The following is a 27,297-nucleotide window of genomic DNA, read 5'->3' on the forward strand; positions in this document are numbered from 1 at the left end:
TTTGTTTGCAAATAATAATATTAAAGATTTTAACTTCCAGTAAGAATGAGTCCTTACACTTAAAGAGCACCTATCATTTCAGATCCATCATGGCCACGCCTGTTAGTGGGTGTCCATTCACCTGCTACCCGCCATGTCACTGCTGCATCACCAGCTGTCCCATTAAAGTGAATGGGACTGTCGGTGAGTCAACACTGGGTCTGAGGAAGAGCTGCTGCGGGACAGAGATGGCAGTTGCTCTTTAAAAATTATGATTTAAATCGACTTGATTTAAATCAAATCTACCCTGATTACACAACATGTAAAAGAAGGATCAAGTTAGTCTTCAAGTTACTGGGCTCCACATAAAAACTGTTTTCCCAAAAGCAAATACATCTTTTAAAACTAAATTAACTTCTGCTAACCTTTTAGAATAGGCATGTCAAACCTGCAATGTCACCTGACGTCGCGTGACGTATTGGGACTTTTCCCCCGTTGCCGGCAATGGGGTGGGCACGGTTTCAGTGTGATGCATCCGGCCCACCGGCTGGCAATTTGAACATGCCTGTTTTAGAAGAAGTGTACAAGTAATTTACATGTAAATGGATATACATTTTAACAAATACTTGTTTGCAAATTCACACACTATACAATTGCATGTACTCCAAAGCCAAGATTGGCCATAGTTTTCTGTTACAAATTGTGTGGAAAACATTGGTAAATTTTTAATAAATGCTGCTAAAATAGTGTTAAGCTAGTGTTTAGGCCAATACACTTGGGGGTTGGCATGTCATTGAGTTAAATTTCCTAATTACTGTTTCTGAAAAATATCCATAAAATTATTAAAATTATTTTCCCCTAATAACTTATACAGTATTTAATTTGTACTTCAAAGGATTAAAATGCTGTCCTCAAGCAGGAATCTAAGCACTCACAACCGTAGTGAGAGATACAGATCAACAGCATATGCAAATTTGACTCTCCAAACATTTCTGCCATATTTAAAGTCTGCTTTAAGAATATTTAAGTAGTCCATTCTTTTCTATTTTAATCTAGTGTTTCCATGTTTCATTATTTCATTTTCAACAGAATTATATTCAGGATTAATCCAGGCTATTACTATTGCCAAGCAATGTCATATCCAGTAAAATCCTTTTTTATCACACTTTTACCTGAACATTAGAGTACATGTACACCTTAACAAGTTTCTTCAATATATTTTGTTTAATAACATCACACAAGCAGCATACTTTTCATTCGTTTGCATTATTTATGCAAATATTGCAGTGCTCAATTCTGACTCAGTAGAAATTCTTGAATAATTAGCACCTATTCCCAATTAATTCATTAAAATTTTGGTTCACTGTATACGAAATCAAGCAATCTTCTCCTTCACACCCACACAATCAGCAACCAAAAAAGTTTTTGGAAATGATATATGGGGTAGTGAGAGCCTAAGAGACATTCTCAGAACAATTGTTCATGTAGTGGTATTAATTTTAATTCTCATCACAGAATTAACAACTGAAGATAATTCCAATGTGTTTTGCATTGCAGCCTGTATCTTGTTTAAAAGTCTGTCAGTGGATATGGTATAGAAATCTTGCAAAATAAATAATTCTATAGTAGCTCTATATCAGACATGTCAAACACGCGACGTTATGAGACGTCACACGACATATCAGCTTTTTCACCATTGCCGGCAATTGGGTAGACATGGTTTCTTCATGACGCGTCCAGCCCACAGGCTGGCAGTTTGACATCCCTGCTCTATATAGATAGAGCACTAATTACTAATGCCATTTCTTGAACCATTTGCAATGGAATATAAACCTGGTACCATATGTAGAAGATGCAGAAGTCTTAACTGCAAGGAATGTGCTTTTTTTTAGTTCTTTAGTTATTTCTGCCTTAACAATCTGATTTGTGTAGTATTATGTATAAGCCAAGGCAAGCATGGTTTACTCCTGATGAATTTGATCAATGTAGCCAGTGTATATGAATCAGGTAATACCCTAATAAGGGTACGTTAAGGTTTAAGGAAGACCAAGTTCAAGAGTTACCAGCATATTTATTGCCCAATATGGAATACCATACCTAAAATTATAATAATTTAATCACTGCATTTTTTAAAAAAATAGCAAAATATTAACCAAAAAATACATTTAAAAAATCAGGAAATGGAAGTAAAGTCCAGTGCTAACATCATCATTATTGATGATAATTCTAGAGAGAAAATCAAAAGGGAGAAAAAGAATACTATTTATTAAAATAAGTAGCAAAAATAAGTATTTCTATAATGTATAATCTAAAAAGTTAGAAGCTACAGATATAAATTATATGGAATGCCAATATATACATTACAACTTTCCGGAATCTAGCTATAAGGCTGTCTCAACTTAAAAGGCATCAAACTCAAAACCAAGATTATAAACAACAAAATAATATGTCATCCTTATCAAAAAGTTTTCTCTATCTATAATGCTTTACTGAAGAGTAATAGCAGCACAAAGAAATTTGAATGGCACAGGGCACATGCCCACAGTTTGCTTCAAAGTTTATTGTATAACCTATGATGACTAGTTCATACAAATGAAGCCAAAGCCAGACTAAATACTTTATATGTGGTTTAGTGCAATGTGTTACAGTGTCAATTGATTCTCAATTAACTGCTGCCATAGCTAGGGCTGGCTAGCTGGTAGGTGTAATCTAATAGTTTAATTGTTTTAGATCAAGATTTTGTAATAGCTTATATGTAATAGCTTAGTTTTTCTAAAACATTTTAACTTGTAAAAACAAGATTCTACTCTTCAATGTTACATGCATATAAACCAAAAAGACCTCTAAATTGTATCACTGCTTACAAATACAGTTTTGCCCTGAAGCTTTATTTGGAGGATAGTAACTTCCTTCATAACATTCTAAACAAATATTAGATACCCCAGCCAAGATGTCCCAGTAAATGCCTCAATCAATAAAGAAGTGGAAGATTTTAAATGTGTATACTATTTTAAATGTGCATTAATACAGCATACTAAACTAGGTATTTATTTACAGAGGGAAAAGTGACATAAATAATAAACTGTAATTTGTGATAATTTCTAGAAAAGTCAAACCATGTTCCTAAATATGTCAAAGAAAACAAAATTGAAATCACCGAAACTGAAAAGCTAGAATAAAGTGTGACTGTCAAGCATATTTTGTTTAAAAAGTAAGATTGGAAAATAGTTTTAAGTAATAATACTGATTATGAATATGAATACTAATTAAGGGCAGGAGCTAAAAGCCCATACCAACTCATCAGAGCAAAATGCTATAAACATTCAGAATTTTCTCTGATATGCATGATACCTAGTGAATGGATCACAGCTCAAGCAGAACTCTCAAGTAATCAGAGAGACTCAAACATTTTTCTCTCCTCCATATTAACGCTTTTCTTTTAACTCAGGGGTGTCAAACTGCTGGCCGGATGCGTCATGCGAAAGCCGCACCCACCCCATTGCCGGCAATGGCAAAACTGTTCCGATACGGTGCATGATGTCACGTGACATCACGAGTTTGACATGTCTGTTCTAACCTCTCTGTACATGCCACACGTTGCAGGAAGATTTTAATGACCTTTAGAAATAATGACTGCCTTCTAAGCTACCTAAAACCATTTGGCAGAAGATAAAACAGATATTTCTTAAATAAATGAATAAATAAGCAAGCCAAACCAGTGTTTGCACATTAAAATTGATTAAAAGTTACTTCACAAGTTATTTTTAGACTGCCATTATGTTGAATTTATAGCATGCATTTCCTCTACCCATACAGTATATGTACAGGGTGAAAGGGGTCTGTCCAGTTCAAGTACGACCTGATATCTAAATCATTCTGATGGTGGGGGGAGAAGCCAATCTGTTTATGGACTCCTACCTTGGCATTTAGCAGGCTCTTTGCCCATCTGAGTGTATGTGTGTGTGTTTTATTTTAAAAGAAAGCCAGTCTTCAAAATGATTTATTTCCAAAGAAATCTGAGTCCATTACAGAGCTTCACAGGTAATCTCAGAAAATAAAAACGGGACTGTGACTGTAGGCCAGTGCTTTGTTCTGAAGCATATCTACCCATCTATAAAAACCATAAAAGTCAGCTTGAGTAGTAGGAACAACACAGTGTGGTAGAAGGAATGACTTTCCAGTTGCTCTTTGTAAAATAGATGTTTTATGACTGGCTACATTCTGATGCATATTTTCCTTCCCATAGTGTCCATTATAGGGAATAAGAAGCCCCATTCAGGCTGCCCCATAACATACTCTCATATATTTAATGTTCCAAGTGTTCAAATAGCTATTAGTATGGGTTTTAATCTTTTAAAAATACATACCATACATACATACAGTCAGTTTTAATCCCTAACATGCGAAAGGCTGTTTTATTTTAGAAAAATCATCTCCAATTTGCAATTTTCAGAATTTAAAAGGAATCATAAGATTTCTATACTGATTGTGTATATTGATTGAGAAAACAACCATTCTATACAACCTTGTGGCTGCACTGCAAATAATGTTATTGTCAGAAACTACTTGTGAAGATAAAGTACTGTATGCTTAAAAATGCTTGAAAGTGCAGATTGACACCTATGACTTTAGTTGGAGTCTGTTCCTAACTCTGATGATGCCAAAACAATAAAATGTTTCAAGACATGACACAAATGTCAATATTTTGTACTTGCATCATGACATCCCAATGTATATAAGGGGAGAGTTTGTACTAGGCACATGGTTTATTCCTTGTTCCCTTTGCAAACATATCTTGTTCATATGCCTCCTGAATTAAAAAATTTCAAATATAGTGATTTTAAAAAATAATGCATGCTTACAAGTTCAACAAAAGGGCATACAGAATAATAAAACCTTTTCTGGGAAAGTATTCATGTATCTATTTATACAGTATTTCTTTGACACTGACATGAAACTGCTATTTCTATGTCAGACCACTATTGTTAATTCAAGTCATAATGAGGAACCTGCAAACAGTCATAGCTATTGAATCAAATCTAATTATCTAGGAAAAAGACAACTCTTTGTTTCTGTTCTTTTAACTTAGCAGTTTTTTATACTGAGGTTTTTATACTTAGTACAACTTTAAAAAGTGTGGACTTCAACTTCCAGAATTCTGGGAGTTGAAGTTCACACTTTTTAAGGTTACCAAGGTTGAGAAACACTGGTATTGTGGAAGCAGAAGTCCCACTGTTTTTCTCTGTTCTTCCAAGTGAATGACAACAATTTCTAGGCCCTGCTGAAGAATCACTTAGTAAATCTAGGTAATTTTCCCTCAACCGAAGAACATTTTTCTTTCCTCTTACAAATTCCTTTTGTAATGCCTAGTTTAATTCTAAAAGTGCCAGTTCAAAACCTGACAAAAGATGCTATACTAGAATTTGTTAGGGAAAACTGTCTAGGGAACATAACTGAATATTACTATAATAGAATACTTTTGTTCTAAACAAACACTAGCTGGAAGTGCATAGAAGTTACCCCATAATAATTTAAATGCCATATTAGTGTCTCTCTGCTTGGTTAAATTGATAAGCACGAGGACACCCAAATATTAGAGAATATGAACCACTCCATGAAAGTTATCTCATTAGAATAGAAAAGGCACTGAAGTAGTTTCCAGCTGTTTACAAATAATCTACCAAAAAGGTAGAAAGTGGTTATGATCTAACACATTCCTTACATTGTTTTATATTAAATATAAGCTCCTGAACAAAAGGCATAGCTGTCAACTAAGTGCTATATTTAAATTTGTGAGCAACTTTCAGATGGTATGAGAGAAAACACATGTTGAATATAAACACCTAGTTTTGGATATAATTATGAATTCCATGTCGGTCCAATTTACAAAGGTAGAGAAAGAATAAACCATATCAATACACAGTCTGTAGCAACAGTTGTGGAATCTTCAAATACACCTGGAAGAATACTAAAATCTGAATCATAACTGTGAAGATAAATAGAAAACCCTTTCTAGTATTTGAAGTATATCTACATTTTTAAAAAGGGCTATTGATCACTCATGGCACCTGCTCAGTTGTAAACACAAATGTTGACAGTTGATTCACATAACCAGAAGATTCTGAGTAACCATTTGAAAAGATTCCTGGTTCTTCATAGACCAAAATAATTCAGTCCTACGCTACATAGATGATGTTTAAGGATAAAGAAACACATCAGCTTCTGTGATGATGCAATTCTTATCTTATTTGCTATGAGGTTTATAAATCACAAGTCTTAGAGAAATTGAATTAAGAACATTAATTCATTTCACACATTCTAGCAAGGAATGAAAGGTAATATTATTCTCAAAGTTTAAAAATTAAAGGCTATCATTTCTAAAAATTGAAGCCATTATCATTTTCTGGATTATCCAATTCCCTTCAACATTAAGAATTTAATCAGTCTTCATATTAGGCTTATTCAAATCACCAATATTGAAATTGAATTCTTTGAAGACTTGTATAAGAACAATTCCAATAGATACAGTGGTGAACCCACAAGCCATCCCCAAGAAGTCAACAACACCAACATTACTCCATTCTCTGAACAAAATGGCTGAGGCCAGCAAGACAAGAGTGGTGAATACTACATAGTATATGGCACCAAACACTGAGGAGTCAAAACATTCTAGTGCCTTATTGATGTACCTAAACTGAATTATTATACTACATCCCAATACTGCTAACAGAACCAAACAGAGATATAATGCTCTTTGACTTGATGGATTATTGTGAAAGATATCTTGAGCAGCCAGTCCAATTCCTTTTGTACTAGGCACAGTGAAACTTCCTAACAATGAGCAAATACTGATGTAAACCATAATGTTAGTGGGTCCATGAGCTGGTGCAATCCAAAAGATAAGTAGAAGCAGCATGAGAAGCACAATACAGAGGTAACCCACGAATACTGAAAAACAAAGAATATAATAGCATAATTACGCTCAACCAAATAATATTTCTTGAAAACAATTCTATATTATATGATATATACCCCAATGCTAGAAATCACAATGATCCATACTGCACATTGTTTATATGACATTAACTTACACTGGCTTTATCTTGATAACTTTCCAAATTCTATTTTGCAATAAACGTCATCATCAGTCAGGTTATATTACTATTACTATTATACTTCTCATCTTTCCTATTACCTATTTCCTTAGCTTTTTATGGCTATATCTTTGTTGTTTGCATCTCATGATTTATGCTGATTGCTTTGATTTATGTTGATTATTTAGTATCCTATGACTATCACTGAGTATTTTTTATGATAATTACATTTTATGATTATGAGCATGATTTCTCACTTGTTGCTTGTATGTACACTGAGAGATTATGCACTGGAGACAAATTCCTTGTGTGTCCAATCACACTTCTCTAATAAAGAATTCTATCTATCTTAATGGTCTTTAGATTGCAATGTCCTTTATCTCTCAGCTGACATGTCAATGTAATGGGAATTATACACGAACATATTTGAAAAGAATAAAGTTTGGAAAGACTACATCTGGGAGTACCGTGAGGTTTTCTGCAGATGCCCATTCCTTCTCTTAAGTTATTCTTTTCCATCTGAATCAAACCATGGTAGGTAACCCTAAATTGTGGTCCTGGTTTTGACAATCTGTTATTTAATTTATCATGGCAAATTATGCTTTTGATTCAGAAAAATGTTCTTTCAAAATGCATGTTTTTGTTTATATGTAAACTGAATACTGCAGAGAACATTTAAATTATCTTCCATGTTATTTATCATGGGCCAGTCAGTCATCAGGCATATTTAAGCAATGTAATTTTGTGATCTTTAATTCCGCCTTTATCTGAAAATTGTCTGAAACTATAAGTAATTACACATAGACCATCACTTTATTTTTTAATTTTCTTTAGAGATATACCTAAAACTACAGTCCAAAGTTTGCATTATCATTCTATGATAATCACAAACAGCTTATTAATCATGCCTACTCTTGGAAGCAGTCAGTGGTTTGCTCACCATTGAATCAACTATGTTGAATTTAGATCTTCTCCAATCTGGTCCTTTTGGAAGTACAATTTCCAGAATTTCCAGATATCATGGTTTTTGGCTAATAGTCTGGGAGCTGTAATCCCAAAAACAATTGGAATAGACCAGTGAATTGCTTTCTTTTGTGTTTAAAGTACACTGAAATAAATATGAGAAAATACATTCTCCTTTATTCTATGAGTTCTAACAATAATTTTACATCCAAAACCATTATTTATTATTTTAATTTCCAGCCTTGGTTGAATTTATACATTCATAGTACTTATTTGTAACCCCAAGTAATAAAACTGCTTAAATCCTACTGAGTGAAATTATACAGAAGTACAATTAATTCATTCTTTATTATTTAATGAATTATATAAAAAAATTACCCAATAGGAAAGCAAGCTTATTTTAAGCTTAAGTATATTTTTCATTAAATTTTATTTCTTATTTTTATGTTATTCTTGTCTTATACAGAAGCTATTGGAAAACTTGTAAGTCTAATGTATTTCCCAATGGTAATTTTAAAAAAGGTAGTTATGCTTAGGACTGTGGAGCAAATGAGTTTCCATAATTAAAGATGAAAGAGGAGGGGAAATGATGCATTCCTTTTGGAACAAAAAGTTGTTCAGCAAGAAATAAAAAGTAAGCCAACATTATACGTTGGAGCAATTTAAGTTTCTTTTCATTTTTGTCTTGTCACTCAGATTTACTTGTCAACGTGGTTAACCCAAACAATCAAATACCTGGATTTGTAAGCTTTTCTTCAAGCTCAGCCTGAGTGGTGACACTTTCAGACTTTGGAGAATGAATGATGAGAACAACAGAACCTGCACAACTCAGGAGGCAGCCCAATTTACCCAAAATGTTCAGTTTTTCTTTCAGTAGATAGGAAGCTAAAATGGACCTTAGAAAGAGAGAATCAAAGAGAACATTTCAATCAGGTGTTCTGAGCTGTAAGGCAGGGGTCCCCAACCCCCTGTCCAAGGACCATTACCAGGCTGTGGCATGCCAACAACCAGTCCACACAAACAAGCAAAGCCCCATCCGTGAGATGCAGGCAGCACACAAAACCACACCCCCTCTGGTCCATGGAAAAACCTCTCTCCACAGAACTGGTCCTTGGTGCCCAAAAGGTTGGGGACCTCTGCTGTAAGGCAGACTATTCACAAAGGAGAGTTCCAAAAATCAAAGTAGCAACTATGTGATGGAAATCCTAACCATTTTTTTACATGATACACATAAAGATAGATCATTTAGTTGTGGCTATTTTCTTCAGAGTTTGATCACTCTTTTGGAAATCCTTGCTGCAGGCTAAGAAATTATTCAACAGTGTTTGCTTCAGAAGGTAGTTCTCTTCGTTCGTTTAAACCAGTGTCTCTCAACTTTAGCAATTTTAAGATATGTAGACTTCAACTCTCAGAATTCCCCAGCTAGCAACATGGAATATATTTCGATACTTGAGTTTGGCCTGGCAAGTGGGAATGCAAGATAGGAAAAGAGTGCTTCCCTGATGCATTTTGTATCAATGAAAAATACTCTGACTTGATCTCTCCTGCAAATTACATGTGACATTTTTTTAAGTAACAGAACATTTCTTGTAGCTGTTTATACAGGATATGTTTTCTTAAGAGATTCAACATGATGTGCAGCACCAGAGATGTAAAATCTTTTTTAAAAACCCTACCTGCCTTTGAGAGTCATTTCATGGTTCTTTGGATAGAGAGAGGACAGTGCCATTTCTGACAAAAATGCCCAAAAGGAATATATCTGGACATTAACTTAAATATTTATTTGAGAAAGGATAGCTAGCTATCTGAGGCAAAGTCCTAGAAGTATCACTCTGTCTTCTTTATGTAACTTTCTGGGGATTGAATCAGTTTTTAGCTCTGGATACAATTCCACAACATGAAGTAACACCAAGAGAGCCACTTAACTAAATGAAAAATTCAAAGTATGCACCTCATTTAGCCAGGATCTCTGAGAATCCAAGCACATTTTATTTTGAGTAGTTGAGAGGTTTGTGCACATTTTACATTTCAGTATTTAGGGATATAAACATCTGTCCATGTTCACAGTAAACCTTTGATAATGGCTTTCTTTGCTAAAAAAAAATAAAAAAATGAATGAATGAATGAATGCTTCATCCGCACATTTCAGAGGACAGAAAGAAATCTAAAAAACAACTAATTTCTTTTTCTTAAAATAAGGAACAAAAGGGAAGATAAGGGAAAAAATAGGTCATTTTTAATGCAAATCAGAACAGATAAAAAATTAAACACTTATTGGTACTACAAGTAAAAATAATAATTGTAAGAAAATTGAACATAGTTGCATAGAATATAGGTACTCAGATGGATAATTTGATTTGAAGAAAGGGAAAACAAGGCAGAACAGAAAAAATCCTTACCCGAATGGGACTCCAAGTGCTCCAAGCGGAGTCACCAGAACAGTAGGAACTGCAGTATAAGCTAAGAAATTCCCAATCTGGCCAAGCGCCACTGTGGGGAAAAAACATAAATATGTGAACAGAAAACAAAACAAAGCATTTTATTATTTTTGGAACAACTGATTTAGACTGCAGAGTTTTGGCATTTTATTGCTTTATTACCTCACACTTGGCAGTTTTATTTTGTATGATTTCCTTCCTGTTTTAACCTGCGGTGTGTTTCTCTACCTGCATTTTAATTAATTAGTATGATTGTCCTTTATATTCACGGGTAGGAAAACTAGTAAATAGTGAGAAGAAAGTATTTTTTCTTTTAGCCTTAAGAAGTATAGAGAATGATGGCACTGTCGTTAAAGCCATAACCACTGTATTTCCATATCTAAATCACAACAGTATATTACTACCACCACCCCAAAAAACCTCAACAATTGCTGAGTATAGCTCGCTAATGATCTCTTAAGTTTGGGTGTTGAGAAGGGAAAAGTTGAGCATTCATAGCTCTGGAACTCAGAAGCAACAGAGTTGCTGATTTTGCTTCTGGCCCTTTGTTTTGAAACCCTGATAAACCAGAGGGACAAAAGGGAAATGAAAATGTTAGGAAGCTGCAATGATTCTCAGTCCTTTACATGGAAGCAACATTAAGATTGACATCACTAGAACAAGATGGAACACTTTTAGGGCTATGGGTTCAAGTATGCAAATAGCATGGATTTAGGTATTTTGCACCAGTCTTATCATGATGCAAATGACATGCAGTATTTAATTCCTGCCACTTCTGCAATTATATCATAATGTATTGACATCATATGCCATTTCACAGATGCCAATGGGTACTATTTTCATCTTTCCACAAAATCGCATTGACTATTCTTAGATCTCAATAAATTATTTATTTTGGATATATAGTTCCATTTTCTAGTTATAGATGCAAATGTGATGCCTTCTCCTGGTAAATAATCCTGAATACTGGCAGTGTAGAGGGTATTGAACTAAAATGACTCCTATTCTGCATTGGTGTAAAGTATTTTGGTATATTCTTAATACATTTTATGCTAGCTGAAGGTTTCATTTCCTAAGACCTAATTTAACCTGTTCCAATCTGGTGCTTTCCAGGAGTGTCTGAATTACATTTTTTGGGCATTCCTAGCCTACAAGGCACCCCTGATTAGAAAATTTGGAATTGCAATATATCTGTAGAACAGCAAATTGATCTACTGTATGTTTAGGATTATATTATCAGTAGGATTATAATATTATCAGCCAACCAAAAAGAATTACAAGCAATCAAAATTGTTACACCCATCATGTTTAGGTTTTTTTGTTGCTGTTGTTCTTTTCACAAGTTCATTTCCAGATGACAGCATTTAGATAAATTTGGCTAATTTTGAAAAAGATAGCAGAAATAGTCTTGATTAGTACTTGCATGGGAAAAACCACAAAATCCAAAGGTGTTAATTATACCAGAAGTAAAAATGGTATTTTAGGGGGGGGGAAAGCACTGGAAAATCATTCTGATATTGCTGCTTAATAAACTATGACAAATTCAGAGAAACAACTTTTTTTATACAGAAAATGTGATTGCAAAACTGTAATTGTTAAAAAAAATATCTATGCATTTGCCCATACAGTTTTGTATCTAATAAGATGATTTCAGGTACATTCTGATTCAACCTTCTCCAGTCTGGTTCCTCCAGATGTATTTTTGATATGAATTACTTCCAGCAATTATCATCCAGTATGATGACAAATCTTATAGATTTTTACTTTCCCCATAGATGTTCCTGGATAAAAACAATTTTATATTTAAATTTATATTTATATTTAAATTATATTGCCTGGGAGGGATACTGTATATAGTTTAGCCACCATATCCTGTGGTGTGAAATGAATGCTGCCAGCCAGAAATGTATCATGAAAAATACCAATGAAACAGTATCCTAGACTGAACATGTCAGCAGCTTTTCTTTAAATAGATATATTGGACCAGAGTTACAATCATCACTACTGATCTTATGCATAAGAATTGTTGTCTTAACACATCTGGGTAGAAAACTATAGTCCTTCAATATGGTTTTAAGATGTAAAATTGTTCAAATATAGAAGATATACTTACTAGCAATAGTACCTGACCACCACACTATATCAGTTAAATATGAAGTCCCTGGATAGGTGAAAAATCAAAAAATGGATCATCAGTTTAAATTATATTTTATAGGTACAATTTTCTATAGCTTCAACAATATGTTAACTTTACCACTACCCCGCCTTACAGAGTTATTTAACTGAAGTGCATGAACCAATGCAAATATTTGTTGTATAACCATGAGTATAACCATAATTAGTATTACTTTTTATTGTTTGCTTCTACTGAAGATAATCAGTCATGTCCCTGGTATGGTTATTAGCAGCGCTTTTTTTGTCATAGAATGCTCAGAACAGACTTCTGGCACCTTTTTTGATGGATTTTTTCAACTTTTTCACAAGCTGTGCTACTCCCTCTATTGGCTTTCAAAAGCCAATAGGAATTGCTGCAGAGTGCGCTGAAAGACCCGACCGGCAAACATTACACATGCAAGTTGTCTGCAACAAAGGCGAATTGGCAGGAACTTTGCACACCTCCCTGCTGCCCAACTACACCATCTCCTAGTTGTAAGTAAGATAGGACCAGGAGTGGGAGGTGGGGAGCAGCACTTAATTCTGCCCTGCCAAATCCTGCCTCGTGCTCACCCATGTCAGCCAGGCTCTCCATGCTACACTGCAGCATGGAGAGCCTGGCACTGAAGCATGGAAAACATATGCGTGCCTGCCTCATGCTCACCTCATGTCAGCCAGGCTGACCACAAGTCAGAAGGAGAAAACACAGTGGCAAAGAAACCCCCACCTCAAATAACTCACATTTTTCAAGTCCACCCTGCCCTCTGCGAGACCCTTGGCCCAATGGGGAGACGAGACGAGACCTGGTGGACATGATTTCCCTCTCCACCTCTTTTTAACGGTAGTCCTGAAGATACCTGAAGCAGACGGGAGTGGCAACACAACAGTGCTTTGGGAGCCACGGGGCCCACTCTACATGGCAGGGCTGTGTAGGGTGGGCTGCAGGGCGGAGGTGGTGTTGGTGGTGCGGCTGCGGGCTCTGGGCGCGGAGGTGGCACGCATGGGACGCGGCAGGTGGCTGACCTTCCATGGGCCAGGCCAGCTGGTGGTCTACCCAGTGCTGGACCTGTGCTGCCCCGCCTCACCCTGTGCAGCTTTGTGACCGCCGTGGAGCGCCTGGCCTGCAACGCCTGCTACTGCCTCGGCCTGCCTGCCACCCGTGCCCTTCCACTGCCCCACATCGGCATCTGGCTTGGTGACTGCAAGCTGTGCGCCATAGGTGTGCATTGTGGGAGACATACCACCTTGCACAGATTGGCCCTGAACAGCTGCACACATCATCCCGTGTGACCTGGAGGGGCTGGGGGTCACCTCCCTCAGCCAGGAACTGTGTCTCATGGCTACTATTTTAGTGGTTATCTGGAGTCTTGCAGATTTTATACGTCTATCTGAAGTGGTAACCTTAAGCATTTTTTTTCATAAACTACTTAAGGATATGCAAGTATATTTTCTCATATTTATCTAATGTTACTTTTGCATCTACTTTTTTCAATCCATTTTCTTTCTGTCATTACTTCCCCAAGAATAAGAAATGTAAATTATAAGCTCCTCGTAGCACAGTTCTATATCATTGTTAAAATACACTGGGCAATTATGGACATATTCATTCATATTCATAAATAGATTGAATTGTAACACTTTCCCCCTCACCTAAGCTTTTTCTCTTGTGTGTATAATTTGAACATAGCCAGGCCATTTTTTTATCAGCAGTTGTAAAGAAATGGAAACAAAATGTTTAACTTATGTATTAATAACAATTTCTTTGCAATTCATTATCTTGTCAGTAACATGACTCCATCAATTAAACACAGATATGTTGAAGGCAGCATATGCACTTGTATTAGACATCTATTATCTCCCACTGCTAGTCCTTCCAAAAGGAACTCAATATATGTCATACTATATATGCAAAAGTTTGTCTCCTCTATTAAAGTGCAACACATCATTTTCCAAGTAGACAAAAAAATAATATACCATCTTTACTATACCCACCTGCAGTATATAAACATGGGGGAGCTATCTCACAATTTGTCACCCCTATGGCAGCCTACTATGCTGTCTTCATGATAAATTTGATAAAACAGAACTTAGTGTTCTAAGTTCATCATGAACTAAGTCTGATGAAAATAACTATTTTGGCAGGGATGAATTAATAGCATGCGTTTTGGGTTATAGGAGCATCTCATTCACTTGAACCAATGTGATCATATCTTTAAAATGGTATGTACAAGCCAACAATAATGTGGTTGCTAATATAGGTAGGTCCGGCTTATGAACTGTTTGTATTTAAGAAGATGCTCACAACAAATTCTAGTTTATTTGGTGAATGCCTGAAAGGTGCATTACTTCATCTAAGCCAAAAACAGATGAAAAACTAAAGGTAATTATGAATTAAATCTCAAAGATTTGCTGGACAAGAATTGGACAAAACTTTGGAATTTACTATGAACATTTGCCTTAAATACAATAAATTAAATTTATGTTAAGAATTGAATATACAATTTTAAAATTATATAAATCAATATATAAATAAAATTATATAAGTAAAAGATTAACAAGATGAAAGTTCCAGCACCTTTTTTTAAAAAAAAGCACTGGTTATTAGTAGTCCAACTCTTTAAGAAAATAGATATGCACTTGGTTTACCCTTGCCCTAAATCACATGATTGGGATTGAAGTATTTTCAAAACCACAAAATGATTTTTGAAATTGTTCTTAAGGCTCACTATTGAGGCTCATTAAATGACACATGGATATAAACATATATTTACCTATGCCTTCAATATTCATACAAAAGCTGAATTTGAACTGTTTAAAAATGCATATTTTGTTTCTTATAGAATATAACATAATCTTTACACCTGTTTCTAAAATTTGAAATATTTTTTGTAATCTTAGTAAGTCTTTTCAATAGATAATCTGTTCTCATCTTCTACAGCAGGGGTCCTCAAACTTTTTAAAAAGGAGGCCAGTTCATTGTCCCTCAGACTGATGGGGGGGGCAGAGTATAATTTTCACATTTCCAGTGAATCCACACGTTTTGTTTGGGAATGCAACTACTAGTTTTTCCGCAAATAGTTTTTGAGTTGTGGGAAGATTTTCTCCCTCACTTTTTTAATGAGTATGTCCAATTTTACTTCAAATGCTTTCACATATGAATGCATATCACAGATGAACTTCCCCTTTTCTTGAAGTTGCACATGGAAACTGTTGAGTAGCAATGTTACATCTGTCAGAAAGGCAAGGTGCCATTTCCATTCAGCATTTCTTGCAGTTGTCCCATGAATAGGTAACATCAGCAATGCCAGAAGAAAGCGGGGTTTGTGGAGTGGAGGAGAAGAGGAGGAGGAGGGCGGTTGTGGGTTCCTTGGTCCTCTCTGAGCTTCATGGCTTTCTTGTAGACATCTCATGACCTAAACTAGGTATCATCATCAATTCACTTATTATCTCACTTTGGGTCCTGAAATGTCTGCAAGAAAACCACCATCCTCAGAGACCCTCCCAAGGACCCTTCATTTTAACCCTGAGCCTCCTTGATTGGCATTCTTGACCGTCTCAGGACAGAAAAACCTGCCTGGCAGGACTTCATTCCTGTTTCCTATGGGGCGCATGCCAACGCCCCCATCCTTCGTCCACACTTTCCTGGACCATAAAGGCCAATGAAGTTTCTCTCAATCACCAGCACCGGCACCCCCAGTTCCTCCAAGCTGCTCCACCGCCTCTGGCTTTGCCTACCTCTTGGGGCTTCACCTGGACACAGCACCCCACCCCCGTTCATGGATCGGGATATTCCTCCAAAGGCCGACTGCATCCTCCCTCCCAGTGGCTCCCCCAAACTTTCATTGCTTCAGCTCCACACAAGCCCTCGCAGTCCCGAAATAACCTTCCAGGAGCAAATTCTCCTCCTTTTTTCTCGCTTACCCCAGCCGCCCCTCACAAATACCTTGCCCTTCAGCCGCTCCCCTCAGGCCCATCACTGGCGCCCCACTCCAGAAGCCCCACTCCGACCCTCACAGGGGTCAAGCCCACTCACTCAAAGCCATCGCCCTCACCGGTGGGGCTGGGTCCCACGGCGATGGTGGGATGATGTTAAGGGCCGGCAGCACCAGTTTCCTCTTGGTTGTCATGGTGGCGGCGGCAGCAGCAGTAGAGGCTGGGGCTTGTGTTCCATTGCACCTAGCGAGGGACCTGCCTCAGAAGCAGCAGCAACAATTGTGTCATCATTGCCCAGTTTGACTGCCCTAAACAAGGCCGAGGCTGCAAGCAAGGCCTAAACCTCTCAGCCCGGCCCTGAGGTAAAAATGCGAAGAGGAAGGGGTGTGGCTGAAGCATGAGCGCATCCTTGGGCGCACGAGGGAGAAACTGAGAAAACAACATCTCCCACCAACTCACCGTCCTGCCATCCATCCACCCTCACTTTGCAATTGGACAGCTTGCCTGGGAGGTTGAGGCGGGACGGATAAAAAGACAATTGGGCTGCATGCGGCCCATGGGCCATAGTTTGAGGACCCCTATTGTACAGAAATGAAGAGAAATGGTAATGGAGATGAAGCTTCCACAAGCACATTTGCCTAACTGCTGTTTTCTGCCTCAGTCTCTGCATAATACAGGAAATTTGTTTAGTTGTGAAATCGTGTCCAACCCATCACGACCCCATGGACAACGTTCCTCCAGGCCTCGATGTCCTCTACCATTTTCTGGAGTCCATTTATGCTCATGCCTACTCCTTCAGTGACTCCATCCAGCCACCTCATTCTCTGTCATCCCCTTCTTCTCTTGCCCTCAATCTTTCCCAGCATTAGGCTCTTCTCCAGTGAGTCCTTCCTTCTCATTAGGTGGCCAAAATATTGAGTTTCAACTTCAGGATTTGGCCTTCTAAAGAGCAGTCAGGGTTGATCTCTAGGACTGACTGGTTTGAACGCCTTGCAGTCCAAGGGACTCACAGGAGTCTTCCCCAGCACCATAGTTCAAAGGCCTCAATTCTTTGGTGCTCAGCCTTTCTTATGGTCCAACTTTCACAGCCATACATTGCAACTGGGAAAACCATGGCCTTGACTATACACACTTTTGTTAGCAGGGTGATGTTTCTGCTTTTTAGTATGCTGTCTAGATTTGCCATAGCTTTCCTCCCCAGGAGCGTTTTTTAATTTCTTGGCTGCAGTCTCTGTTTGTGGTAATATTGGAGCCCAGGAAAATAAAATCTGCTACTACCTCCATTTTTAATTTCTTGGCTGCAGTCCCTGTTTGTGGTAATCTTGGAGCCCAGGAAAATAAAATCTGCTACTACCTCCATTTCTTCCCCATCTATTTGCCAGGAATTGAGAGGGCCGGATGCCATGATTTGGGTTTTCTTAATGTTGAGTTTCAACCCCACTTTTGCACTCTCTTTCTTCACCTGCAACATGAGGCTCTTTAGTTCCTCTTCACTTTCTGCCATTAGAGTGGTATCATCTACATATCTTAGGTTGTTGATATTTCTCCTGGCAATCTTAATTCCAAATTTTGATTCATCTAGCCCTGCCTTTCTCATGATGTGCTCTGCATATCAGTTAAATAGGCAGGGCAACAGTATACAGCCTTCCTAGACTTCTTTCCCAATTTTGAACCAATCAGTGGTTCCGTGTCCAGTTCTCACTGTTGCTTCTTGACCCGTATATAGGTTTCTCAAGAGAGAAATAAGATAGTCTGGTACTCCCATCTCTTTAAGAACTTGCCACAGTTTGTTGTGATCCACACAATAAAAGGCTTTAGCATAGTCAATGAAGAAGAAGTAGATGTTTTTCTGGAACTCCCAAGCTTTCTCCATGATGCAGTGTATTTTGGCAACTTGATCTCTAGTTCCTCTGCCTCTTTGAAGTCCTGTCTGTACTTCTGGTAGTTCTCAATCCACAGACTGCTGGAGTCTAGCTTGTAGGATTTTAAGTATAACTTTACTAGCATGTGAAATGAGTGCAATGGTGTGATAGTTTGAACATTCTTTGGCACTATCTTTTTTTGAAATTGGAATATAAACTGACCTTTTCCAATCCTGTGGCCACTGTTGACTTTTCCAAATTTGCTGGCAAATTGAGTGTAGCATTTTTACTGCATCGTCTTTTAAGATTTTGAATAGCTCAGCTGGAATATTGTCACCTCAACTAGCTTTGTTGTTGCTCAGATTTCCTAAGGCCCATTTCACTTCACATTCTAGGATGTCTGGCTCGGGGTCAGTGACCACCCAATCGTGGTTATCTGGGATGTTAAGCTTGTTCTTGTATAGTTCTTCTGTGTAGTTTTGTCATCTCCTCTTAATCTCTTCTGCCTCTGTTAGGTCCCTGCCATTTTAGTCCTTTATCATGCCCACCTTTGCATTAAATATTCCCTTCATATGTCCAATTTTCTTGAAGAGATCTCTGGTCTTCCCTATTCTATCATTTTCTTCTATTTCTTTGCATTGTTCATTTAAGAAGGCATTCTTATCTCTTCTAGCTATTCTCTGGAATTCTGCATTCAACTGGGTGTATCTTTCTGTTTCTCCCTTGCTTTTCGCTTCCATTCTTTCCTCAGCTATTTGCAGTTTCCTCAGACAGCCATTTTGCTTTCTTGCATTTCTTTTTGTTTGGGAAGGTTTTAGTTGCTACCTCTTGTACAATGTTGCGAACCTCCATCCATAATTCTTGGGGTTGGGTTTTGGGGTTGGGTATCATCAATATGCTGATGATACCCAGCTTTTTATTTCTACCCCAAACCACCCCAGTGATGCCCTCGATGTGATGTGGCTCAACCCTGACAAGACTGAGTGGCTGTGTGTGCCGGCATCTCGGGAAATTCAGATTATTCCACCTCTTACTATGGGGGGTGAGATATTACCCCCGTAGATAGGGCTCGCAACTTGGGTGTCCTCCTAGATTCACAGCTCTCTTTGGAAGATCATATAGGAGCTGTGACTAGGGGGGCCTTCGCCCAGGTTCGCCTGGTGCGCCAGTTGCAGCCCTATCTGGACCGGGATGCCTTGCGCACAGTCACTCATGCACTCGTGACCCCCCGTTTGGACTACTGCAACGCTCTCTACATGGGGCTGCCCTTGAGGACTACTTGGAGGCTCCAGCTGGTGCAGAATGCGGCCGCGCAAGTGGTGGTGGGGGTTTCCCCATACTCCCATGTAACACCTCTACTCCGCGAGCTGCATTGGCTTCCGATTGTCCTCCGGGTAAGATTCAAGGTGCTGGTTATGACCTATAAAGCCCTAAATGGCATGGGTCCGGGTTACTTACGGGAGCACCTGCGGCCGGCATCAACTTCCCTTCGTCCAGTGCGCTCCCACAGAGAGGGCCTCCTTAGGGTGCCGTCGGTCAAAGAGTGTCGACTGGCAGCCCCCAGGGGGGGAGTTCTCTGTGGGAGGGCCAGACCTTTGGAACCATTTACCGGTTGAGCTCCGGATGGCTCCCGACCTTCGCTCCTTCCGATGTGACCTAAAAACATACTTATTTGAACAAGCCGGCCTGGTCTGATGGGTTTAGGGGTATTTTAATATTATTGTATTAACTTATTGAATTGGGCTGTAGTATTTAATATTTTTTTTAACTTTTGTATATTGTATTTTATTGTATTGCCCTGTACACCGCCCTGAGTCCTTCGGGAGAAGGGCGGTATAGAAATTAAATTATTATTATTATTATTATTATTATTATTATTATTATTATTATTATTATTATTATTATTGTTATTATTATTATTAATTTTTCAGGCACTCACGTCTATTAGATCTAATTCCTTAAATTTATTTGTCACCTCTACTGTGTATTCATCAGGGATATGATTTAGTTCATATCTGAGTGGCCTAGTGCTTTTCCCTACTTTCTTCGATTTAAGCCTAAATTTTGCAACGAGGAGCTCATGATCTGAGCCACAGTCAGCTACTGGTCTTGTTTTTACTGACTGTATAGAGCCTTCTCCATCTTTGGCTGCAGAGCACATAGTCAATCTGATTTCTGTGTTGGCCGTCTAGTCATGTCCATGTGTAGAGCCATCTCTTGGTTTGTTGACACAGAGTGTTTGCTATGACCATCATATTCTCGACAAAATTCTATCAGCCTGTGCCCTGCTTCATTTTGTACTCCAAGGCCAAACTTGCCTGTTATTCCAGTTATCTTTTGGCTTCCTACTTTAGCATCCCAATCCCCCATGATGATAAGGACATCATTTTTTGGTGTTAGTTCTATAAGGTGCTGTAGGGCTTCATAGAACTGGTCAATTTCAGCCTCTTCAGCACTGGTGGTTGGAGCGTAGACTTGGACTACTGTGATATTGAATGGTTTGCCTTGGATTCGAACTGAGATCATTCTGTCATTTTGGGGATTGTATCCCAGTATTGCTATTCCTACTCTTTTATTGACTATGAAGGCTACTCAATTTCTTCTGAGGGATTCTTGCCCACTTTAGTATACCTGATGGTCATCTGAATTAAATTAACCCATTCCTGTCCATTTTAGTTCGCTGATTCCTAAGATGTCGATGTTCAGTCTTGTCATCTCGTTTGACCACGTCCAGCTTGCCTTGATTCATGGATCTTACATTTCAGGTTCCTATGGAGAAAAAATCTTTACAGTATTGGACTTTCCTTTCACCACCAGATGCATCCACAGCTGAGTCTCCTTTCAGCTTTGGCCCAGTCGCTTCATTCTTTTTGGCAGTACTAGTACTAGCCCTCTGCTCTTCCCCAGTAGCATATTGGACACCTTCCGACCTGAGGGGCTCATCTTCCAGCGTCATATCTTTTTTGCCTTTTGGTACTGTCCATGGGGTTTTCATGGCAAAGATACTGGAGTGGGTTGCCATTTCCTTCTCCAGTGGATCACGTTTTGTCAGAACTCTCCGCTATGACCTGTCCATCTTGGGTGGCCCTGCATGGCATAGCTCATAGCTTCATTGAGTTATGCAAGCCCCTTCGCCGCGACAAGGCAGTAATCCACAAAGGGGAGTACAGAAAATACTGGAAGGTATTTCAGAAAGCACAAACAATTATTGCCAAGCGGGTGCTGCCTATTCAGAACCCAACTTCCATCTTTTATCCAAAATTTGCATTGTTTAGGATTTCAGTATATGAGCAGTAAAAACAGCAGATTGTAAGTATTCAGTAAGGAAAAGCATGAAGCCCAATGTGAATGTGAACTAATGTGAATAGCTGAATGTCTACGGAGATTCTCAATCATCCAGGTCATGGTTGTCTCAAAGTTATTTTTTCCAAAGGTAACTGGACTATGTTTTTTTCCCTTGAAGAAGAATAAGAAAAAAATTTGCTTTTCATCCAAGAAGCTTCATCAGTTCTGATTATGTGAATGTGAATGGCTAACTCTTCTTTGTAAAATTGACATTGTTAATGTTAGACTAATCTGTTTTCCCCCTCTATCAAGACAAGAGGACAAGAAATCATCCAATGGATGAAGAGTTAAAACATACAGTAGAATATATTTGTTCACTTGACTGGATGGTTAATTTGAAGAATGAGTGAACCTCACATTTGCGCTAGCTTCATGGCGTCATGCTATCGCTGCTGCAAGTGCAACATCCCCACTTGTACTAGCATCATGGCATTGCACGGATGCTAGTGTCGCCCGAGCTTCGTTCAGGCATTTGTGGCCCCATTTGCAGTGAGCACACAATCACAGCCCCATTTGTGCACGCACGGCCCCATTTCCACATGCACATGCTTGCATGTGTAAAGCCGCCTTCACACACACACCCCAGGCGACCAACCCAAGAAAGGTTGGGGACCCTTGTTTTAAGTCTTGAAGACTCAATGTATATGAAGGGTTTGAGGAACCCTGCCTCCATATTTCAAATGCAAAATAATAACAGGGTGAGAGTGGGTGTTTCCATGTTCTGCTTACAAAATCCAGACGAACCTGATTGGCCACTATGGTAAACAAAATGCTGGATTAAATTTCAATCCAGTAGATTCTTATGTTATTGCTAGTCTCCAAATAATATTTCTTTTTTAAAAAGCTGTCAAAACCTGATGCATAGTAATTATTACTCTCATAATCTTTAAAAGAAAACAAAAACAATGATAAGTGAACTAAATAGGCTCTTTAAAAATCCAATCCTACTTTGTTTCAAATTGTTTACACAATGCAAAAGTGGAACATTAATTTATCACAAGTGATTGTGGAAAATGCAAATTAGATATGCTAGATGTCAAGTTTCCGACATATGGGCTGCAAACATTGACACTAGATCAGGGGGTCCCCAAACTTTCTGGTTTGGCAGCCTGGGGTGGGGGGGTGGAGGCGCCTTTATGCATATGAGCACGCACCCACACGAATGGGACAGTGCATGCACGAACAGTGCCATGATTGCACATCTGATGCAAACAGAGCCACAAACGCCCATGCAATGCTCGGGCAACACTAGCGCCCACACAATGCCTCAATGCTAGCGCAAGTGGGAATGTTGCACTTGCAGAGACGATAGCACTGGCATGACACCACGACACTACTGTGAATGGGGTGTGTGCTTGTGGCAATGCTAGCACCCACCTGATACTTATGGCATTGCTAGCGCCCGTGTAACGCCATGACAGTAGGGCGAATGGGAGGTGCGCTTGTGGCAACACTAGTGCCCACCCAATGCTTACGGCATTGCTGGTGCACGTGCGACACAACGCTCGTGCGAGTAGGGGGTGTAAGTACACACGTCAGCCACTCATGCAAGACAAGAGACCATGGCCCAGTAGTGGGCCGCGGACCATAGGTTGGTGACCCCTGTGAAAGATGAGTACAGAATAGCTGGTCAGCATGAGCTTCAAATAATTAGCTACTTGTACAAATGAAATAAAATGAAGCAAACAATCAAATAGATCTTTCTTTTCCAAACAATAATAGCTTTCTATTTTGAAATTGCTATTTGATATTTCTATGCTAATTGAATTATTCCTATATCTCAATAATGAAAGAAGGAGATTTTCAAGGATAAAATACCTGAAAACCAATCAGTTACAACTTTATATTGCCCAGTGTGTTTGATGTTGTATCTATATATAATGCCATTAATTAATTTTTTGGAAATAACATACACACATCAGCAAGAGTTAACGAAGCAATATCAGCAGAGCTGCTGCTGCATATGTGGTTATAAGATGACATTGGTCTTCTATCCCATCTCATTTTCCTAGAAGAGTCATATAATTGCTTAACTGCAAGATAAGCACTAAACTGGATTTAGATTGCATGCTGGATATGGTTAAAAGTTATTTAGATCACATAACTAGTGGTTAAGACTCTTCGTTGACCACAATTTAATTATAGCTTATGAGAAGTCAATAATCAAACCAAATCATGACTTCAAGTGTTATGCTAATCAAGTCAGTATATAAGATTTTTGAGAACTTAAAAATTACTGACCATGTAAAATGTTATAATTTCCCTTGCCAATACATAATCAAGGTCCTGTATACGTGGGATATCAAGAATACACAAGCCACCATGTAGTCTATGTGGTAGGCATAGATTAAGTAGAGTATATTACTCCATATTCTTGTCCAAAGAAAGTGGACAATATTTCTCACTTTAATTACTCTCAATTCCATGATTCTTCCCAGGAGCATAAATATCCCATAAGGCAGCATAAATTTACTACAATATGGAATTGTACCTGGATCTTCCAGTTCCTGATTCAATAAATACTAATACAATAAATACCTAAATATACATTCTTGCTACACTGGAACAGGAAAAATTATTTCAGTGGGTTTTCAACTATATTTCTTAATAATTCAATGCCAAAACCACTGTATTCACAAGCAAATTAATTTATATTTGCAGTTTCTTCTGCAAGCATGGGAATAGTTCTATCATGGTATACAGTCACTTTCTCCAGAATGGAACAAGCACATTACATACTGATTATCAGCTAAGTCTACTGTAAATAAAACTGGTAATGCTGTTTTGAGACCAAAAATATATTTCAACTTTATGATACTTTCACATTCTTCATGAATTAAATAATTTGTGAAATAATTCTAAGAATGAAATGCTTGTTGTATTATATAATACAAGTTGCTCTCTAATTTGAAGAGAAGCCTATCAAAATAAATTACTATTTACTTTGTTGTTTGAATGTTTCATTTATTAAATTCAAACAATCAAACACTGTAGATGGATTTTAGAGAATAATATTTTGGTACTATGTCTATCTAGGTAGAGCCAATAGGGGGATCACAGAAATATCCAATATGTAAAGTCTACTGTAGAATAGGACTGCTCTGGAATGCAGAGCTTAATGGCCTTGTAACCGAATTGGGTACAGATTAAATGCAAGTATTCCGCCAAAGACCAGTTTGGCATGCAAGAGTTTATATTAGAAATGCAACTATCACCTTTCTGTCTATATCTGATTTCAGAATATAGGAGAATTTAGCCATTCCTACAAGAATAGGAATTTGGGGGCCTGCATGTTTGCTATATTGAGGATTCATAATGATCATTACCAAAGGTCAAAGAACAGTGCAAAAGGCTATACAACCCTTTGGGAGTAATGGATGAATTCTGTGTATTTTGCTTATACAAAGTCCTCTATGTGCCACTTAGCAAACCATTTCTGAATCTATGATCAGATCTACATAATATATTTTTGTTTAGTGCTTTATAAGAATCTAGATTATAAACGTAGTTTAAGTTACAGGAAGGCACAATCCAGGTCAGACATGTCAAACACAAGGCCCGGGGGCCGGATCCGGCCCGCGAAGCGGTTTCATGCGGCCCGCGAAGCCATCCTGGAAACAGTGAGGGAACGGCCCAAATTGCCTTGGCCCTGGCCCAGAGACCCTCCTTCTGCCAGAGACCCTCAGATCTGTCCCAGTCCTGCCCAGGCCCCCATAGGCACCCTTGATGCGAACGATGTAGAGCTGGCCATGCCCACCCAGTAGGCCATATGCACTCTAGCCACGCCCACCGAGTGGGCGACGCCCACCCTGGCCATAACCACCCGGCCCCCTGAGGGTAACCGCAATGCTGACGCGGCCCTCAATGAAATTGAGTTTGACACCCCTGATCCAGGTAAATATCTTCAAAGTATGTGCAATGTGAAAATAGAATCAATTATTCCAGAGAGGTGATGGGTTTCCATTTATTAGATGTATTCCCACAGAAGTTGGGTAATCTTTTGCCTAGCATGTTTTCTTTTGGATTCCTGAATGGATTAGATCTGACATTCTAAATCAATGTTGGCAACTTTAAAATATGTGAATTTCAACTCACAGAATTCCCCAGCATGGTTGATTGGGGAATTCTGGGAGTTGAAGTCAGTAGATCTTAAAAGTTGCCTTGAAAAACACTGGTGTAAATGGTCTTGTCCAAGCTCAGTGATTCTATAAGAAACTCCTTGGTGTTAATTTTTTTTTTAAAAAAAACAAATTCAGATTATAAATGGAAATTACAAACTTAAACTGAGCCAATAATATGCTATAGCATCTGCTGGAATAAGGGGACAAAATAGCATTTGAAATATTGAAAAGGCTGCCTGAACCCCTGGCCCCTGACATCTGAGAGATTTTATTTAGCATTCATGCTCAGTTATAATCCTTTTGCAAATCAAGTGCCTACATTCATAATGCAGACATAAAAGCACTGACTTTTGAAAAAGTACAGATATCATTACAAACTTGAAGAAGAAAACAATAAAGGAGGGGGTGTGGCTGGATTGGAGAGCTGAGGAGTTAGCCATCGTGGTGGTGATTCAAACCGGAGGAGGATTGCAAGGTGTATTCGCAATGGTCATGCTAAATATTTATATCTGACACTGCCTAAAACCAAAGATAACGCCTTGGAACGAAATAGTCTGTTTTAAAGTAGCCTTCCCCAATTTAGCGCCAGGACTGGGAATTCTGGGAGTTGTAGTCAGGCAACTCTGGAAGCATTGTGTTGATCGGGGAAGGCAGTCGCGAGGCCTGGATTTGCTAAATATTTTGATTAATCGCTCCCGGAGGATGACCTCCGTGTAGGGTAGCAGGGGCTCCAGGAAAGGCGGCGTACGAAAACCGGGGTGGGCTCGGCGAAGTGGGAGACCAGGCAGAGGATGCTAGCTGTTGCAAAGCCATCAGAGTGTTTCTGCTGCAGCCCGAAGGGACGGGGACCAGGGGGCCATACCTCGTCCTCTTGCCCGCACGATTCCCTTTTTCTGCAGCACGAACGTGGAGCCATTGACCAGGCTGGACACCACAGCCACGCTCAAGCCCAAAGAGACCGCAGCAGGACCGGGATTCGGCGAGCCTCCGTCTCCTGGAGCCGCTGCTGCTCCGACAGCCATCCTCATGCCCGGGCGGCGGTGCCAGCACCAAGGACGCCCAGCTGCTCGGCCAGCCTCTTTCTTTCTACTGTTTCTCCTAAGCCGGCCAGCAACCAGCAGCGGCTCTGCGGGATCCGCCCTGAACCACAAACTCCTCCCCCAGAGCTGCTTGCTGCTGCTGCTGCTGCTGCTGCTGCTGCTGCTGCTTGCTCGCCGCTGCTGCTGGTGCTGCGATCTCAGTGTCCTCTGGCACCACCACTCAATAAAACCGAGGGGTCTTTGCCCTGACAGCCAAGGGAAGTGGAAAGAGAACAGAGCCCGGGCAGAGGATCCTCTCTTTACTCTCAGCATTCCATCGCAAGATCAGGCTGGTCAGAAAATTGCGCGACGATGCGAGTAAGTGGCCC

At 39.0% G+C, this 27,297-nt stretch overlaps 1 protein-coding gene across 1 annotated transcript; it reads right to left on the reverse strand.

Moving 5' to 3' along the window:
* Nucleotides 1-1,416: 1,416 nt before the first annotated feature.
* Nucleotides 1,417-26,960, reverse strand: NIPA1 (NIPA magnesium transporter 1). The gene is made up of 5 exons (XM_083361747.1): nucleotides 26,752-26,960; nucleotides 12,588-12,635; nucleotides 10,436-10,526; nucleotides 8,772-8,932; nucleotides 1,417-6,927 (listed from the first exon to the last, which is right to left on the reverse strand). The coding sequence occupies exons 1-5, from the start codon at nucleotides 26,915-26,917 to the stop codon at nucleotides 6,416-6,418; spliced, it is 978 nt and encodes a 325-aa protein (XP_083217873.1). The 5' UTR covers nucleotides 26,918-26,960; the 3' UTR covers nucleotides 1,417-6,415.
* Between the last annotated feature and the right edge of the window lie 337 nt (nucleotides 26,961-27,297).

Source organism: Vipera ursinii, assembly GCF_947247035.1.
Source record: "Vipera ursinii genome assembly, chromosome: 4".
Taxonomy (NCBI): domain Eukaryota; kingdom Metazoa; phylum Chordata; class Lepidosauria; order Squamata; family Viperidae; genus Vipera; species Vipera ursinii.

Coding starts and splice junctions, on each gene's coding strand:
- NIPA1 (XM_083361747.1), bottom strand. CDS start 26,917: ATGAGGATGGCTGTCGGAGCAGCAGCGGCTCCAGGAGACGGAGGCTCG. Junction 10,527..12,587: donor GTGGTCAGGTACTATTGCTA/GTAAGTATATCT, acceptor TTTTCCCCACAG/TGGCGCTTGGCCAGATTGGG. Junction 6,928..8,771: donor AGAAAAGCTTACAAATCCAG/GTATTTGATTGT, acceptor TTTGTTTTTCAG/TATTCGTGGGTTACCTCTGT.